At 39.0% G+C, this 18,162-nt stretch overlaps 1 protein-coding gene across 1 annotated transcript in view; it reads left to right on the top strand.

The window, feature by feature from the left end:
- The window catches only part of ADGB (androglobin), a 246,686-nt gene that overhangs the window by 34,250 nt on the left and 194,274 nt on the right, over window positions 1-18,162 (top strand). Inside the window, exon 2 of the mRNA XM_030929016.1 lies at window positions 7,049-7,211. Coding sequence (XP_030784876.1) covers window positions 7,049-7,211 — 163 coding nt within the window. The remainder of the gene's footprint in view (window positions 1-7,048; window positions 7,212-18,162) is intronic.

Below are 18,162 nucleotides of genomic sequence, written 5' to 3' on the forward strand. Positions count from 1 at the left end.
TATTTCTGGCCTCCTAATATTTACAGGGTAATTATAGCTTCTTTTCTAGGATAGACAGAGACATTTAAGCTTGGCTTGCCACTTTTTCAAATCCATTTCCCAGTACCTACTTGGGGATTACCCTATTTCTGGCTCCAACCTGCCCTATAGGCTCTTTCTGTAATTAGTCCACTAATATTTGTCAATGGCTTTTCAGTCCTGATCACTTCTTTCATTTATGCTTGCTCCCTTTTGTCCAGGAGCACCTTCATATTTTATATTTCTACTCTAGAAAGCTATCTTCTTGGTAGCCATTTGAAAAATTTCCTCCCTTCAAATCTCACTTTGCTTTGGAATATCCCATATTGGTCATTTGGAATGTAGAGATTTTACATTAATTACTAACTTTTACTGTTTTGAAAAAAATGGTAACTATCCACAAATCTGTAGTATACACAGATTTCTAGTCTCTCTTGAAAGGGTTAGTGAAACTCCTGGTGCCTCAATAACATTTAAACTCACTGTATGTGGAAGGGCCTTTAACCCCATACTTTTATAAGATATTGTTTTTGACCTTTTTAATACAATTTGCAATTTTAATGAATTAAATAATTTACTAGTATCTGGACACGTTGCTATGTAAATAAATTAACTTTGTGAGTAACTCTGATTTTTCAGTTATTTCAGGTTTGAATTTTCTTAAATTCAGTAACATTTATTTCCCTGTGTTGCCAGTTCCTAAATCTTCCTGGATTACTTTCATGTTGAAAAATCATCTTATTCTCAGAATTAATGAGACCAGAATAATGCACTTTGAATACTTAAAAGATCCCAATTATGCTAGAGCAGTGCGTATATTCTGCCAGTGGACTTCAAAGGCAACGGTGCTGAGAGTTTCAAAAGCAAGACTTTACATGGTCATTTGAAGTCCACACCATATTTCACCTTGAGCTGCATTTCAGCTTTGTTTATATTGTGTGTATAACACTGTAGGTGATCTATTGGGCTAGTATGAGACACCTCTAATGAGAGTCTTTTTAAGTAATCTTCAATATAGATGGACACATATTTGATGCATTAGAAGGAAAGTAGGCCAATTAGAGATAAAGCTTAATAGCTTCAAGGAGGGAGCTGGAAGATTTACTTACACTTGACAGTGAAGAAGCAAAACATAATCTTAGTAAAACCCTTATATTTAAGAAATGATACCTTCCTTTAAATAAATAGATTTTCAGATTTTGAGCTTCACAAATGAAGTAATTTTATCCTGGTTTTGATGAACAAAATCATCAATTTCTTTTTATCTGTAGGCTTGTATCAATACTCTATAAAACACGAGATATTGTAATATGCTAATTTATGCCTTGATTTTTCCATTAATACTATGAAAAAAGCTTCATTTTTCCCTGAAAACTATTCTAGTCATCCTTACTCCTTTATAATACATTCTTACATGCTACTTAGGAACTCTCTTTAACAATGTACAAATCTTCAGACTTTCTTTTCTAGGATGATAGTAGATTAATATTTTAAAAGAATAACAATACCTATAAATGTGTGTATAAAGAAAAAAAGCTGGCTAGGTGCTGTGGCTCATGCCTGTAATCCCAGCACTTTGGGAGGCCAAGACAGGTGGATTATCTGAGGTCAGGAATTCGAGACCAGCCTGGCCAACATGATGAAACTCCATCTCTACTAAAAATAGGAAAAATAGCTGGGCATGCTGGCAGGTGCCTGTAGTCCCAGATACTCAGGAGGCTGAAGCACGAGAGTTGCTTGAACCCAGGAGGCAGAAGTTGCAGTGAGCCGAGATCACACCATTGCACTCCAGCGTGGGTGACAAGAGTGAAACTCCGTCAAAAAAAAAAAAAAAAGAGAGAGAGAGAGAGAGAGAGAGAGAAAGAAAGAAAGAAAGAAAGAAAGAAAGAAAGAAAGAAAGAAAGAAAGAAAGAAAGAAAGAAAGAAAGAAAGAAAGAAAGAAAGAGAAAAAGCTGGGCAGGATCACACATGCTTATAGTCCTATATACTTGGGAGGCCAAGGTGGAAGGATCACTTGTGCCCAGGAGTTAGAGGCCAGCCTGACAAAATACTAAGGCCATAAAAAAAAGAAAAGAATACAAATACTTATAAATATGTATATAAAGAATAAAAGCCAGGCATGTTGGCACTCCCTGCTACTTGAGAGGTTGAGGTGGGAGCATCATTTGTGCTCAGGACTTACAGACCAGCCTGGACAACATAGTGAGACACTGCTTCCTAAAAAACAAACAAACAAACAAAAGAAGAATAAGGATCTTCAGGCTCCAGAAGTGAAGAGAAAAATTGAAGATCGGAGTGCCATGGCTCTGAGGGAAGTCCTATCAGTCTTAAAAAATTGGAATCTTTTGTTTCAATATGTACAGGACATGGTCTTGTGCCCAAATGAGGAAAGGAAGTATTCTCACCTTAGATGAAAATATGGCTTTCCGAGAGTTTAATTCTCTTTAAAGAGATGAATGAGAAAATCCACCTAAACACAGAAAGATTATAAGAAAGCTAACTTTTCACTGAGACTTATGTAGGTTTGTGACTTGCTTTTACATTATCTATGGGTTCCTAGATGGCTTATTCATTTGGGGTTTCTGACAGAAGAAAACTCAATGTTATATTGGAAGAACATCTTCTCAACACAGGATTGCTTTGGAGGAAGAGGATTGGAGGAGAAGAAAACCCTGATAAGTATAAGCTCATAATTAAAGAATATACGAAATATTGGCAGAAGTCACAACAAACAAGAGAATCGAAAATTGAAAGTTTAAGACAATAGAAGAATAATCTGTAATATAGCATACAAGTGCTTATAATGATTAAAGATATGAAAGAGGAAATCCAAATCCTAAGAGTATAATTGCACTCTTTATTTGAGCCAATGCTATAGTATCAAGACACCAAATCTCATTGACTTAATACTACAAAGAATATTTCTCATTCATACCAGAGTGTGACCAGGTATGTAGTGCTGGCTTTGCATGTGCTGAATAAGAGTTCCTCACTCCTTTCATTTTGTGTTATAACCATTTTGTAAGGTGTCCTCATAGGACTCGGGCACACATTGAGCAGGAAGAGAGGGAGAAGTATCTCACAGAATGTTTATGAACCCAAAGCTGGAATACAACATAACAGTGCTAGCCAAATTGCAAAAGAAATGGAAACAGGATCGGTAGGCGTCTGGTCAATCTCTACCTACATATAAAAATTTGACAGAGTTTCAATTAGATATTATCAGAAATGTAAATTGTAGGCATTCGTTGTTTCATTTCATATAAATAGATGTTACAGAGATAGATTTATTACTTTGTCCAGGTACCATCCCAGTTACTGGCGATGGAGGAAATGAACAAAAAAATCCCATGTTCCTACCACAGTAGAGTTTACAAATCCTGCTTGTGGAGGCACACAGTGAGCACATAAAGGATTAGTGAGAGTATTGAGTGGTATAAAAATGAAGCAATATGAAATGATGCAGAGAAGTGTGCCTTGCTATAATAGGGTGTTCAGGAAAGTCCTCCTCTAGCCCTCACCTCCAGGAGGTGATATTTGAGAGACATTTCCTTGTTGCTAAATTCAACATTTAGTTGTTTTCACTTTATCGTGCTTGATCTGTTAGCTGCATTTAGGTCTCCTGCTCATGTCCTCATTTAAAAAAAAAAAAAAAGCTTCACTTGGTTTCCAAGGTATCACCTTCCACTGTGCTTTTCCTACCTCAGTATATTAGTTTCTTATGGCTGCTGGAATAAAATATCACAAACTTAATGGCTTCAAAACACACACATTCATTGATAAATTCATTTGGAATTCTCGAGGTCACAAGTCCAAAATGGGTCTCACTGAGCTACCAACAATGTTTCAGCAGGGCTGCCTTCCTTTCTGTAGGCTCTATGAGAAAATCCACTTCCTTGCCTGTCTACCTTCTGGAACTTGACCACATTCCTCGGCTTGTGGCCACTTTTCTCTGTCTTCCAAACCCAGTAATTTTCCCTTTTTGCTTTCTTCAGTAGTCACTTTTCCCTCTAATCTCCTCTGACTCCTTTTTCCACTTTTGAGCACTCTTGGGGGTTACACTGGGACCCCCAGATAATCCAGCATAATCTCCCCATGTCAAGATACTTAATCACATCTACAAACTCCCTTTTTCCATGGAGGGTAACATACCCACAGCTTCCAGGGACTAAGATATGTATGCATTTGAAGTAGGAGTTGGTGGTTATTCTGTCTACCACATTCAGTGACTGCTTTCTTTTCTCAGTGTTCAGAGTTATTTCCTCCTTATCTCTCTGACCGTCACGTATAGAGTACCAGGGCAGAAATACAAGTCTGTTGATTACTAGAATCTTGAAATATTTTTATATTCCTCGGTAGGTAGTCTTAACAATTACCAATAACTCTGAGTTCCAGACATTTCTGCCTTTTGCCCTAAGTCCCTGACTTGCCCTGAGGACTTTAAATCTCTGCTCTTGCTACATAAAATACAGAATAAATGTCTGGCTTAGTTTGAGGCTTTGAAGACACTGACCCAGCATTGTGGTCGGGGTCCATTTAGAATTGTTCTTGCTCAATCTATACAAGCTGTTAGCATCCCTGGGTGTTCCCCTTCCTTAAGTAGTTATTTTCTTGATGATTTCATCCAGTCTTAAGACTTTAAATACCACCTAGATGTTGATTACTCTCAAAGTTTCACTTGTTGTCCAATTTTTCTCCCAAACTTTAGAGTCTGACATCTAATTACCTACTCAGTATCCTCAAGGCTGTGTTTTTGGCATCTAAAGCAAAATCTCATTTATCAGTGCACTGCTGCTTTATGCCCCCTGCCTCAATTTTTCTCCATATCACGGTCTTCTGTCTGTAAGGAAATATCAACTCTGTCTGCTTTCTCTATCTTAAAGTATACACAGAATCTATTTCTTGCCTTCTCTTCAGTTACCAAGCCAATCCAAACCCCCGTTAGCTCTCTCCTCTTAATTCAAAGCCTTCTACATGGTCTCCCTTCTTCCTTTGGTCTTTCTCAACATAGCAGCAAGAATGATCATCAAATTCTAATAATATCATTTTGGACCCCTGCTCAGAACCCTCCTTTGGCTTCTTATCTCACTCAGAGTAAAGATCCTTCCCCTGGCTTAGGTAACCTTGACAATCTTCGCATGTAGTAGCTCTCTGCAATCAACTTCCATTGCTTTTCCTCCCACTCACACAGCTTAAGGCATACTGACATCCACATTACCCTTAAACTAAGTTAGGATGCCCTCTGCATCTGGAATACCCTTCCTTCCTGTATCTGAAGAATTCTTTGATGGACAGTCACATAGCTTGATCCCTCACTTTCTTTCATTATTAAAATATTACCTTACTATATAAATTTTCCTTAACCACTGTTTTAAAAATTGAGTACCATAACTCATCAGTTCGCCTGTACTGTGTTATATTTCCCCTTAAGAGTTTCATGTTTGAATACAATCACACACCTCATAACAACACTTCGGTCACTGATGGGCCTCATATATGAGAGAGGACATCTAGTAAGCTAAGGTTAATTTATTATTGAAGAAAGAAGTTGTTTTTACAAATTTAATGTACCCTAAGTGCACAATATTTATAAATTCTTCAGTAGTGTACAGTAATGTCCCAGGCCTTCACAGTCACTCTCAAATCACTGACTCATTAACAGCAACTTCCTGCAAGCTCCACTCATGGTAAGTGTGCTATACAGGTGTACCATTCTGTTTTAACTTTTATGCCATGTTTTTACTGTATTTTTCTATGTTTAGATGTGCTTGGATACACAGATGCTTACCATTGTGTTACAGCTGCCTGCAATATTCAGGACAGTAACAGCTGTAGAGGTTTATAACTTAGGAGCAATATACTGAACCATATAGCCTAGCTGTGTTGCAGGCTGTATCCATTGTGTGGTATGCTTACTAGGTCTGTATAAGCACACTCTATTGTTTGAAGAATAACAAAATTGCCTAACAATGGATATCTTAGAATGTATCCTTGTTGATAAGCAATGCGTTATTGTATATTGTATATTTTACTTAATTTAAGATATTTAATATGTATCTAGAACCCACTAGAATATAAGCTGTATAGATATTTTAGTCTGGCTTTTTAACTGCTTATCCCATGGTCTATAGGCAGTGTTCTAGCCTCACAAGTAGTTAAAAACTTGAAAATTGAATAATATTCCTATTTTACACTTTAAAAATCATGAAAATGAACAAAAAGTAACATTCAAGGTTTAGCAATATGGGAACTGTAATACACATATATTTAAAGTTGGAAACAAGCCCAACTTTTCAGTAGGAAATTAGTCAAAATCTATCACAAACCTTAAATATGCATATACTTTGGAATAGGAAGTCTCCTCATTAATATCTATCGTAACAAAATAATGTGAATGTACGCAAAGATTTTGCAGTAAGAACAACCACTATAGTCTTGTTTATAAAAGTGAAGAATTTAAAAATTTAAAAAATCGACTCCCCCAAATTTCCAAATATAGAAGCTTAGTTAAATGAAATGAAGTATATTCATACAAGAGGATCTTGTACAATCCTTAAATTAATATTTAGATAAATATTTAGAACATGAGAAATATTAACAATATGCTGATAAGTGGTACAAAGCAGTTTAAAAAGTATATGCAAAATGATTTAATTTTTGAAAAAATACATGTAGACTGATAGATACATAGACAGGATTCTACATATCAGTCTGAGAAGATAGCTATTTATCAACTATATGTTGTTTGTGTTTATGATATTTGATAATACTGTATATCATTTTTTAAAAATTCTTGCTTCAGTAAGTAGGGACTAAGACTCCACTTTAGTTTATGTGATAAACTCTTTGGGGTTATTTTAGTCTTTAGAACTTTAACATGTAGAAGCTGCCTAGCCACAAGTATGATTGTATTAAAAATGTAGTTAGTATGACTCAGCTGAGAAGACAGATTTATGTTATGCAGTTAATCCAATATTTGACCTCAGAGATTTTAATTAAACCTAATCCATCACTCTCTGTCTCTGTCTAGTTTCTATCCTTTTGGCAGTAATGTACAACCTGGTTCTATTGAACAAAAGAAGGGCAAATTCCCAATCTGGCCAGAGTGGAGTGAAGCTGACATAAATTCAGAAAAGTGGGATGCAGGCAAAGGTGCAAAAGAAAAGGACAAAACAGGAAAAAGCCCTGTATTTGTAAGTAGATGTGAATGTGACTAGGTTTCAATTTGGTTTTTAGTTTTATAATGGAATGAGATTTGTAAACATAAGAGGGTATTCATTCTTCTCCACAATCTCCATTCAAAAGGGAAATTTTTTATTTGTCTATTGGCCCCACCTCCCAACACTCCCACTCTGTTTTTCCAAGCCTTAGTCCTGAGCTTCGGTGAATCATATTTGGGTAAACTGGAAGAAAGTGATGTGACCAAAGAATCATGATGAAATAAAGGAAAAATTAAGAGAGAAGGCAAGTTAGCCAGTGGACCTTGGACAGAGTTTGGAAACAGGCATTTATAAAGAGTGGTTTAGAAAACGAAAATCCACAGTGGACTTGTAAGCTATGACCTGGAGATAATAGGAAAGATAATTTTTCAAAAGAAATGTTACTGTGAGATGAAAACTGTATTCCTCCTACTATCTCCTCAAGATATGTGAATAAAGATCCTAACTGCTCTTCTTTTACTTTTGGTCACATAAACATGGCATGTCCCTGAGATTGGCGCTAAAATGTAGAATTTCTACATTTTCCAATTATGTTACTTTAAGTTATTTTGCCTACTTAAAAATGTTTACTCTATTTCTAAAGACTTCAAAGTTGAGGCTATGGGTCTGACTTGGCATTTAAAATATGACCTACTTATTGGGTGCAAGAATTCATTTAAAAATATTTATGGAAAACAATATAAATTTCTAGACACAAACGTAAGTGCCAGAAGGGTTTAGTTGAATTTTGCATAAAGTGTTCTGAAACAGTAAATCTTAGCATGTATGTTTTGATCACAAAATACTGTCTCACAAATTGCATGATTCATATTGGTCAAGTTGTTAACAAAAGGTATTCAGTAAAAGTATTGCTAACTCCGTTAGCACCTAAACAATTTCCAAATTAGCAACATGTAAGGGAACAAATTCTTTGCACTACATCTATTTTTTATTTTTTATTTTTTAATTATACTTTAAGTTCTAGGGTACATGTGCATAACGTGCAGGTTTGTTACACATGTATACTTATGCCATGTTGGTGTGCTGCACCCATCAACTCGTCAGCACCCATCAATTCATCATTTATATCATGTATAACTCCCCAATGCAATCCCTCCCTCCTCCCCCCTCCCCCCTCCCCATGATAGGCCCCAGTGTGTGATGTTCCCCTTCCCGAGTCCAAGTGATCTCATTGTTCAGTTCCCACCTATGAGTGAGAACATGCGGTGTTTGGTTTTCTGTTCTTGCGATAGTTTGCTAAGAATGATGGTTTCCAGCTGCATCCATGTCCCTACAAAGGACGCAAACTCATCCTTTTTTATGGCTGCATAGTATTCCATGGTGTATATGTGCCACATTTTCTTAATCCAGTCTGTCACAGATGGACATTTGGGTTGATTCCAAGTCTTTGCTATTGTGAATAGTGCCGCAATAAACATACGTGTGCATGTGTCTTTGTAGTAGAATAATTTATAATCCTTTGGGTATATACCCAGTAGTGGGATGGCTGGGTCATATGGTACATCTAGTTCTAGATCCTTGAGGAATTGCCATACTGTTTTCCATAATGGTTGAACTAGTTTACAATCCCACCAACAGTGTAAAAGTGTTCCTATTTCTCCACATCCTCTCCAACACCTGTTGTTTCCTGACTTCTTAATGATTGCCATTCTAACTGGTGTGAGATGGTATCTCATTGTGGTTTTGATTTGCATTTCTCTGATGGCGAGTGATGATGAGCATTTTTTCATGTGTCTGTTGGCTGTATGAATATCTTCTTTTGAGAAATGTCTGTTCATATCCTTTCCCCACTTTTTGATGGGGTTGTTTGTTTTTTTCTCGTATATTTGTTTGAGTTCTTTGTAGATTCTGGATATTAGCCCTTTGTCAGATGAGTAGGTTGCAAAAATTTTCTCCCATTCTGTAGGTTGCCTGTTCACTCTGATGGTAGTTTCTTTTGCTGTGCAAAAGCTCTTTAGTTTAATTAGATCCCATTTGTCAATTTTTGCTTTTGCTGCTGCTGCTTTTGGTGTTTTAGACATGAAGTCCTTACCCATGCCTATGTCCTGAATGGTACTACCTAGATTTTCTTCTAGGGTTTTTATGGTATTAGGTCTAACATTTAAGTCTCTAATCCATCTTGAATTAATCTTCATATAAGGGGTAAGGAAAGGATCCAGTTTCAGCTTTCTACTTATGGCTAGCCAATTTTCCCAGCACCATTTATTAAATAGGGAATCCTTTCCCCATTTCTTGTTTCTCTCAGGTTTGTCAAAGATCAGATGGCTGTAGATGTGTGGTATTATTTCTGAGGACTCTGTTCTGTTCCATTGATCTATATCTCTGTTTTGGTACCAGTACCATGCTGTTTTGGTGACTGTAGCCTTGTAGTATAGTTTGAAGTCAGGTAGCGTGACGCCTCCAGCTTTGTCCTTTTGACTTAGGATTGTCTTGGCAATGCGGGCTCTTTTTTGGTTCCATATGAACTTTAAAGCAGTTTTTTCCAATTCTGTGAAGAAACTCATTGGTAGCTTGATGGGGATGGCATTGAATCTATAAATTACCTTGGGGAGTATGGCCATTTTCACGATATTGATTCTTCCTATCCATGAGCATGGTATGTTCTTCCATTTGCTTGTGTCCTCTTTTATTTCACTGAGCAGTGGTTTGTAGTTCTCCTTGAAGAGGTCCTTTACATCCCTTGTAAGCTGGATTCCTAGGTATTTTATTCTCTTTGAAGCAATTGTGAATGGAAGTTCATTCCTGATTTGGCTCTCTGCTTGTCTGTTACTGGTGTATAAGAATGCTTGTGATTTTTGCACATTAATTTTGTATCCTGAGACTTTGCTGAAGTTGCTTATCAGCTTAAGGAGATTTTGGGCTGAGACGATGGGGTTTTCTAAATATACAATCATGTCATCTGCAAACAGGGACAATTTGACTTCTTCTTTTCCTAACTGGATACCCTTGATTTCTTTCTCTTGCCTGATTGCCCTAGCCAGAACTTCCAACACTATGTTGAATAGGAGTGGTGAGAGAGGGCATCCCTGTCTTGTGCCAGTTTTCAAAGGGAATTTTTCCAGTTTTTGCCCATTCAGTATGATATTAGCTGTGGGTTTGTCATAAATGGCTCTTATTATTTTGAGATACGTTCCATCAATACCGAATTTATTGAGCGTTTTTAGCATGAAGGGCTGTTGAATTTTGTCAAAAGCCTTTTCTGCATCTATTGAGACAATCATGTGGTTCTTGTCTTTGGTTCTGTTTATATGCTGGATTACGTTTATTGATATGCGAATGTTGAACCAGCCTTGCATCCCAGGGATGAAGCCCACTTGATCATGGTGGATAAGCTTTTTGATGTGCTGCTGAATCCGGTTTGCCAGTATTTTATTGAGAATTTTTGCATCAATGTTCATCAGGGATATTGGTCTAAAATTCTCTTTTTTTGTTGTGTCTCTGCCAGGCTTTGGTATCAGGATGATGTTGGCCTCATAAAATGAGTTAGGGAGGATTCCCTCTTTTTCTATTGATTGGAATAGTTTCAGAAGGAATGGTACCAGCTCCTCCTTGTACCTCTGGTAGAATTCAGCTGTGAATCCATCTGGTCCTGGACTTTTTTTGGTGGGTAGGCTATTAATTGTTGCCTCAATTTCAGAGCCTGCTATTGGTCTATTCAGGGATTCAACTTCTTCCTGGTTTAGCCTTGGGAGAGTGTAAGTGTCCAGGAAATTATCCATTTCTTCTAGATTTTCTAGTTGATTTGCGTAGAGGCGTTTATAGTATTCTCTGATGGTAGTTTGTATTTCTGTGGGGTCAGTGGTGATATCCCCTTTATCATTTTTTATTGCATCTATTTGATTCCTCTCTCTTTTCTTCTTTATTAGCCTTGCTAGCGGTCTGTCAATTTTGTTGATCTTTTCAAAAAACCAACTCCTGGATTCATTGATTTTTTGGAGGGTTTTTTGTGTCTCTATCTCCTTCAGTTCGGCTCTGATCTTAGTTATTTCTTGCCTCCTGCTAGCTTTTGAATGTGTTTGCTCTTGCCTCTCTAGTTCTTTTAATTGTGATGTTAGAGTGTCAATTTTAGATCTTTCCTGCTTTCTCTTGTGGGCATTTAGTGCTATAAATTTCCCTCTACACACTGCTTTAAATGTGTCCCAGAGATTCTGGTATGTTGTATCTTTGTTCTCATTGGTTTCAAAGAACATCTTTATTTCCGCTTTCATTTCGTTATGTACCCAGTAGTCATTCAGGAGCAGGTTGTTCAGTTTCCATGTAGTTGAGCGGTTTTGATTGAGTTTCTTAGTCCTGAGTTCTAGTTTGATTGCACTGTGGTCTGAGAGACAGTTTGTTATAATTTCTGTTCTTTTACATTTGCTGAGGAGTGCTTTACTTCCAATTATGTGGTCAATTTTGGAATAAGTGCGATGTGGTGCTGAGAAGAATGTATATTCTGTTGATTTGGGGTGGAGAGTTCTATAGATGTCTATTAGGTCTGCTTGGTGCAGAGATGAGTTCAATTCCTGGATATCCTTGTTAACTTTCTGTCTCGTTGATCTGTCTAATGTTGACAGCGGAGTGTTGAAGTCTCCCATTATTATTGTATGGGAGTCTAAGTCTCTTTGTAAGTCCCTAAGGACTTGCTTTATGAATCTGGGTGCTCCTGTATTGGGTGCATATATATTTAGGAGAGTTAGCTCTTCCTGTTGAATTGATCCCTTTACCATTATGTAATGGCCTTCTTTGTCTCTTTTGATCTTTGATGGTTTAAAGTCTGTTTTATCAGAGACAAGGATTGCAACCCCTGCTTTTTTTTGTTCTCCATTTGCTTGGTAGATCTTCCTCCATCCTTTTATTTTGAGCCTATGTATGTCTCTGCATGTGAGATGGGTCTCCTGAATACAGCAGACTGATGGGTCTTGACTCTTTATCCAGTTTGCCAGTCTGTGTCTTTTAATTGGAGCATTTAGTCCATTAACATTTAAGGTTAATATTGTTATGTGTGAACTTGATCCTGCCATTAGATATTAACTGGTTATTTTGCTCGTTAGTTGATGCAGTTTCTTCCTAGCCTCGATGGTCTTTACATTTTGGCATGTTTTTGCGATGGCTGGTACCGGTTGTTCCTTTCCATGTTTAGGGCTTCTTTCAGGGTCTCTTGTAAGGCAGGCCTGGTGGTGACAAAATCTCTAAGCATTTGCTTATCTGTAAAGGATTTTATTTCTCCTTCACTTATGAAACTTAGTTTGGCTGGATATGAAATTCTGGGTTGAAAATTCTTTTCTTTAAGAATGTTGAATATTGGCCCCCACTCTATTCTGGCTTGTAGAGTTTCTGCCGAGAGATCTGCTGTTAGTCTGATGGGCTTCCCTTTGTGGGTAACCCGACCTTTCTCTCTGGCTGCCCTTAAGATTTTTTCCTTCATTTCAACTTTGGTGAATCTGGCAATTATGTGTCTTGGAGTTGCTCTTCTGGAGGAGTATCTTTGTGGCGTTCTCTGTATTTCCTGAATTTGAATGTTGGCCTGCCCTACTAGGTTGGGGAAGTTCTCCTGGATGATTTCCTGAAGAGTGTTTTCCAACTTGGTTCCATTTTCCCCCTCACTTTCAGGCACCCCAATCAGGCGTAGATTTGGTCTTTTTACGTAATCCCATACTTCTTGCAGGCTTTGCTCATTTCTTTTTCTTCTTTTTTCTTTTGGTTTCTCTTCTCGCTTCATTTCATTCATTTGATCTTCAATCGCTGATACTCTTTCTTCCAGTTGATCGAGTCGGTTACTGAAGCTTGTGCATTTGTCACGTATTTCTCATGTCATGGTTTTCATCTCTGTCATTTCGTTTATGATCTTCTCTGCATTAATTAGTCTAGCTGTCAATTCTTCCACTCTTTTTTCAAGATTTTTAGTTTCTTTGCGCTGGGTACGTAATTCCTCCTTTAGCTCTGATAAGTTTGATGGACTGAAGCCTTCTTCTCTCCTCTCGTCCAAGTCATTCTCTGACCAGCTTTGATCCGTTGCTGGCGATGGGCTGCGCTCCTTTGCAGGGGGAGATGCGCTCTTATTTTTTGAATTTCCAGCTTTTCTGCCCTGCTTCTTCCCCATCTTTGTGGTTTTATCTGTCTCTGGTCTTTGATGGTGGTGACGTACTGATGGGGTTTTGGTATAGGTGTCCTTCCTGTTTGATAGTTTTCCTTCTGACAGTCAGAAGGACTGCCTGTTGGTCTGTTGCAGATTGCTTGAGGTCCACTTCAGACCCTGTTTGCCTGGGTATCAGCAGCAGAGGTTGTCGAAGATAGAATATTGCTGAACAGCGAGTGTACCTGTCTGATTCTTCCTTTGGAAGTTTCCTCTCAGGGGTGTACTCCACCCTGTGAGGTGTGGGGTGTCAGACTGCCCCTAGTGGGGGATGTCTCCCAGCTAGGCTACTCAGGGGTCAGGGACACACCTGAGCAGGCAGTCTGTCCGTTCTCAGATCTCAACCTCCGCGTTGGGAGATCCACGGCTCTCCCCAAAGCTGTCAGACAGAGTCGTTCGCGTCTGCACCGGCTCCTGCTACTTCCCCTGTTGGTCTTCAGCTGTGCGCTGTCCCCAGAGGTGGAGACTACAGAGACAGGCAGGCTTCCTTGAGCTGCTGTGAGCTCCACCCAGTTCGAGCTTCCCAGCGGCTTTGTTTACCTACTTAAGCCTCAGCAATGGCGGGCGCCCCTCCCCCAGCCTCGCTGCTGCCTTGCGGATAGATCGCGGCAGACTGCTGTGTTAGCAGTGAGGGAGGCTTCGTGGGCGTGGGACCCTCCCGGCCAGGTGTGGGATATATTCTGGTGTGCCTGTATGCTTACAGCGCAGTATTGGGGTGGGAGTTACCCAATTTTCCAGGTGTTGTGTGTCTCAGTTCCCCTGGCTAGGAAAACGGATCCCCTTCCCCCTTGCGCTTCCAGGTGAGGTGATGCCTCGCCCTGCTTCAGCTCTCGCTGGTCAGGCTGCAGCAGCTGACCAGCACCGATTGTCTGGCACTCCCTAGTGAGATGACCCCAGTACCTCAGTTGAAAATGCAGAAATCACCGGTCTTCTGTGTCGCTCGCGCTGGGAGTTGGAGACTGGAGTTGTTCCTATTCGGCCATCTTGCTCCGCCCCCTGCACTACATCTAAAATGATTATGGGACTTCTAGATGCAGAGGGCTTTGAATTCTCTGGGTTCAAATGAAAATTGGCATATTCTATGTATTTTTTTTAGTGATTCAAAACTTACGGAGAGAAAGAAAGAGAGAGAGGGAGTTATGTATTTTTTTTAGTGATTCAAAACTTATGGAGAGAGAGAAAGAGAGAGAGGGAGTATGTGTGGGTGCGGGTGTGTGTGTGTTTAGCCTTCAGAATTTACATCAGAAAGATAGAGTGTGCAAATCCTCAGTTGAGCAGTTGAACTCTGGAAAAGTTCTAGAGATGAGTCATTCCGAAGTCTGGAGAAACTACAGACAGGGAAAGGCAAAAGTACTTGAAATTTTTGAAATAGGATATAAAAATAACATTTTAGGGAGCTTGGAGAGCAAGCATTCCTTCATCACATGACTGAAAAAGTTTTTGCAAATCCCTGGAAGGTTGGGGGTCAAATACTGGGATTTATCAGAGTTATTAAACCAAGGGCAAGTCTATTGGATGAACATTTATTGGAGGAAAATCAGAGATACTGGAGCACTAACAAGTGTGATTTCAGTGTGTTGGTCACCTGATGTCCATTTCATTTTGGGCCAGCATATGCAAATGGGGCTTCCTGACATTGGACCCTAAAGTAGATACTGTGGCCCTTGTACTAAGGAGCTTTATAAAACTACATAGTTTAAAAAAGCACTAGGCCAACTCTTGCTGTGAACAGGGCCTATCCATTAGAATGTGACAATTGAGAACCTTAACCAACATCCTGTTCTGTCACTTTAGCTTTCAAAAGTAGGAGAGCACCAGGTCAAACCAAAATGTAAAGTGGTAAAATCTAGAATAGAACCTTACTTTCCACTTCCGGTCTGTCACAATCTCACCCATGGCTCATGAAGCAGCAGTTCCTCCACTGGAGTGAGTGGTGGACAGTGTCCAAGCCTTGTGATTGCATCTGCATGAAACGGTTGCATGGTAGCTCCTAGCCCTGATTTGCAGCATCAATGTTTTACTAAGATTAATTTCCTTAAGCATCCAACTATAGCAAGAATACTTGGAGTTTTGCAGAAGGCCACTTCCCTAGATGTGAGGCTAGTCATCAGGAAATCAGCCTCAGATGAATTCACCCTTCCCTCTAAGTCCAGAGAAGGGTCTCAGTTCTTTAGCTAAGTGATGAGAACTAAAGGATGTGATGGCTGTATCAAATTGTGAATATATTATGTGGTACTGTAAGGTCATTATAAGGGACACAGTTAAAGAAAAATAATGTAGAAAGATTACCCTTAACTTCTTAATGAGGGAGGCCCAAGTCCTGGGGAAAAGAGAACCACAACAAGGTCAGTTCCACATTCACCTTGTTCTTTTTTTATTTATTTATTCCTCTCTCAAGTACATTTATTAATTCAAGACATGAAGATTAGGAATCAAGTGCAAAGTAGTGTCCTGGGACCTGTGTCAGTTTCTTGAGCTGGAGAGAGAGAGGATATTGCCTAGGACTGCTAAAGCAATCCAGACTTGAACCTAAACCCCAGGACTAATGGCAGAGAAGCGATCTGAAAATTTTGCATATAATTTTATTTCAAGATATTTACTCAACTCCTAAACTATGTATGAAGGAAAAGCTATGGAGCACATGAGTAAACAGCAGCAGCTCGAAGTTGAAGTAAAAAACGATTTAATGGTGCTTTGGAGATAAATTTAGGAACATCAAGGTAAAGGGACCCTGATAAACACTCCAGCTTTTTTAGACAGTGCACCAGACCAGCTAAGCATTCTGTATGAAGTAAGGGCAAATCAAATTTACACCAGCCCTACCAAATCCTGAAACCCAGTGGTTTTTTTTTTTTTTTTTTTCATGTTTTTATTATACTTTAAGTTCTAGGGTACATGTGCATAACGTGCAGGTTTGTTACATATATATATGTGTGCCATGTTGGTGTGCTGCACCCATCAACTCGTCAGCACCCATCAATTCATCATTTATATCATGTATAACTCCCCAATGCAATCCCTGCCCCCTCCCCCCTCCCCATGATAGGCCCCAGTGCGTGATGTTCCCCTTCCCGAGTCCAAGTGATCTCATTGTTCAGTTCCCACCTATGAGTGAGAACATGCGGTGTTTGGTTTTCTGTTCTTGTGATAGTTTGCTAAGAATGATGGTTTCCAGCTGCATCCATGTCCCTACAAAGGACGCAAACTCATCCTTTTTTATGGCTGCATAGTATTCCATGGTGTATATGTGCCACATTTTCTTAATCCAGTCTGTCACAGATGGACATTTGGGTTGATTCCAAGTCTTTGCTATTGTGAATAGTGCCGCAATAAACATACGTGTGCATGTGTCTTTGTAGTAGAATAATTTATAATCTTTTGGGTATATACCCAGTAGTGGGATGACTGGGTCATATGGTACATCTAGTTCTAGATCCTTGAGGAATTGCCATACTGTTTTCCATAATGGTTGAACTAGTTTACAATCCCACCAACAGTGTAAAAGTGTTCCTATTTCTCCACATCCTCTCCAACACCTGTTGTTTCCTGATTTTTTAATGATTGCCATTCTAACTGGTGTGAGATGGTATCTCATTGTGGTTTTGATTTGCATTTCTCTGATGGCGAGTGATGATGAGCATTTTTTCATGTGTCTGTTGGCTGTATGAATGTCTTCTTTTGAGAAATGTCTGTTCATATCCTTTGCCCACTTTGTGATGGGGTTGTTTGTTTTTTTCTTGTATATTTGTTTGAGTTCTTTGTAGATTCTGGATATTAGCCCTTTGTCAGATGAGTAGATTGCAAAAATTTTCTCCCATTCTGTAGGTTGCCTGGATAAGAGCTATTTATGACAAACCCACAGCTAATATCATACTGAATGGGCAAAAACTGGAAAAATTCCCTTTGAAAACTGGTACAAGACAGGGATGCCCTCTCTCACCACTCCTATTCAACATAGTGTTGGAAGTTCTGGCTAGGGCAATCAGGCAAGAGAAAGAAATCAAGGGTATTCAGTTAGGAAAAGAAGAAGTCAAATTGTCCCTGTTTGCAGATGACATGATTATATATTTAGAAAACCCCATCGTCTCAGCCCAAAATCTCCTTAAGCTGATAAGCAACTTCAGCAAAGTCTCAGGATACAAAATTAACGTGCAAAAATCACAAGCATTCTTATACACCAGTAACAGACAAGCAGAGAGCCAAATCAGGAATGAACTTCCATTCACAATTGCTTCAAAGAGAATAAAATACCTAGGAATCCAACTTACAAGGGATGTAAAGGACCTCTTCAAGGAGAACTACAAACCACTGCTCAGTGAAATCAAAGAGGACACAAACAAATGGAAGAACATACCATGCTCATGGATAGGAAGAATCAATATCGTGAAAATGGCCATACTGCCCAAGGTAATTTATAGATTCAATGCCATCCCCATCAAGCTACCAACGAGTTTCTTCACAGAATTGGAAAAAACTGCTTTAAAGTTCATATGGAACCAAAAAAGAGCCCGCATTGCCAAGACAATCCTAAGTCAAAAGGACAAAGCTGGAGGTGTCACGCTACCTGACTTCCAACTATACTACAAGGCTACGGTAACCAAAACAGCATGGTACTGGTACCAAAACAGAGATATAGACCAATGGAACAGAACAGAGTCCTCAGAAATAATACCACACATCTACAGCCATCTGATCTTTGACAAACCTGAGAGAAACAAGAAATGGGGAAAGGATTCCCTATTTAATAAACGGTGCTGGGAAAATTGGCTAGCCATAAGTAGAAAGCTGAAACTGGATCCTTTCCTTACT

Source organism: Rhinopithecus roxellana, chromosome 4 (genome assembly GCF_007565055.1).
Source record: "Rhinopithecus roxellana isolate Shanxi Qingling chromosome 4, ASM756505v1, whole genome shotgun sequence".
NCBI lineage: Eukaryota > Metazoa > Chordata > Mammalia > Primates > Cercopithecidae > Rhinopithecus > Rhinopithecus roxellana.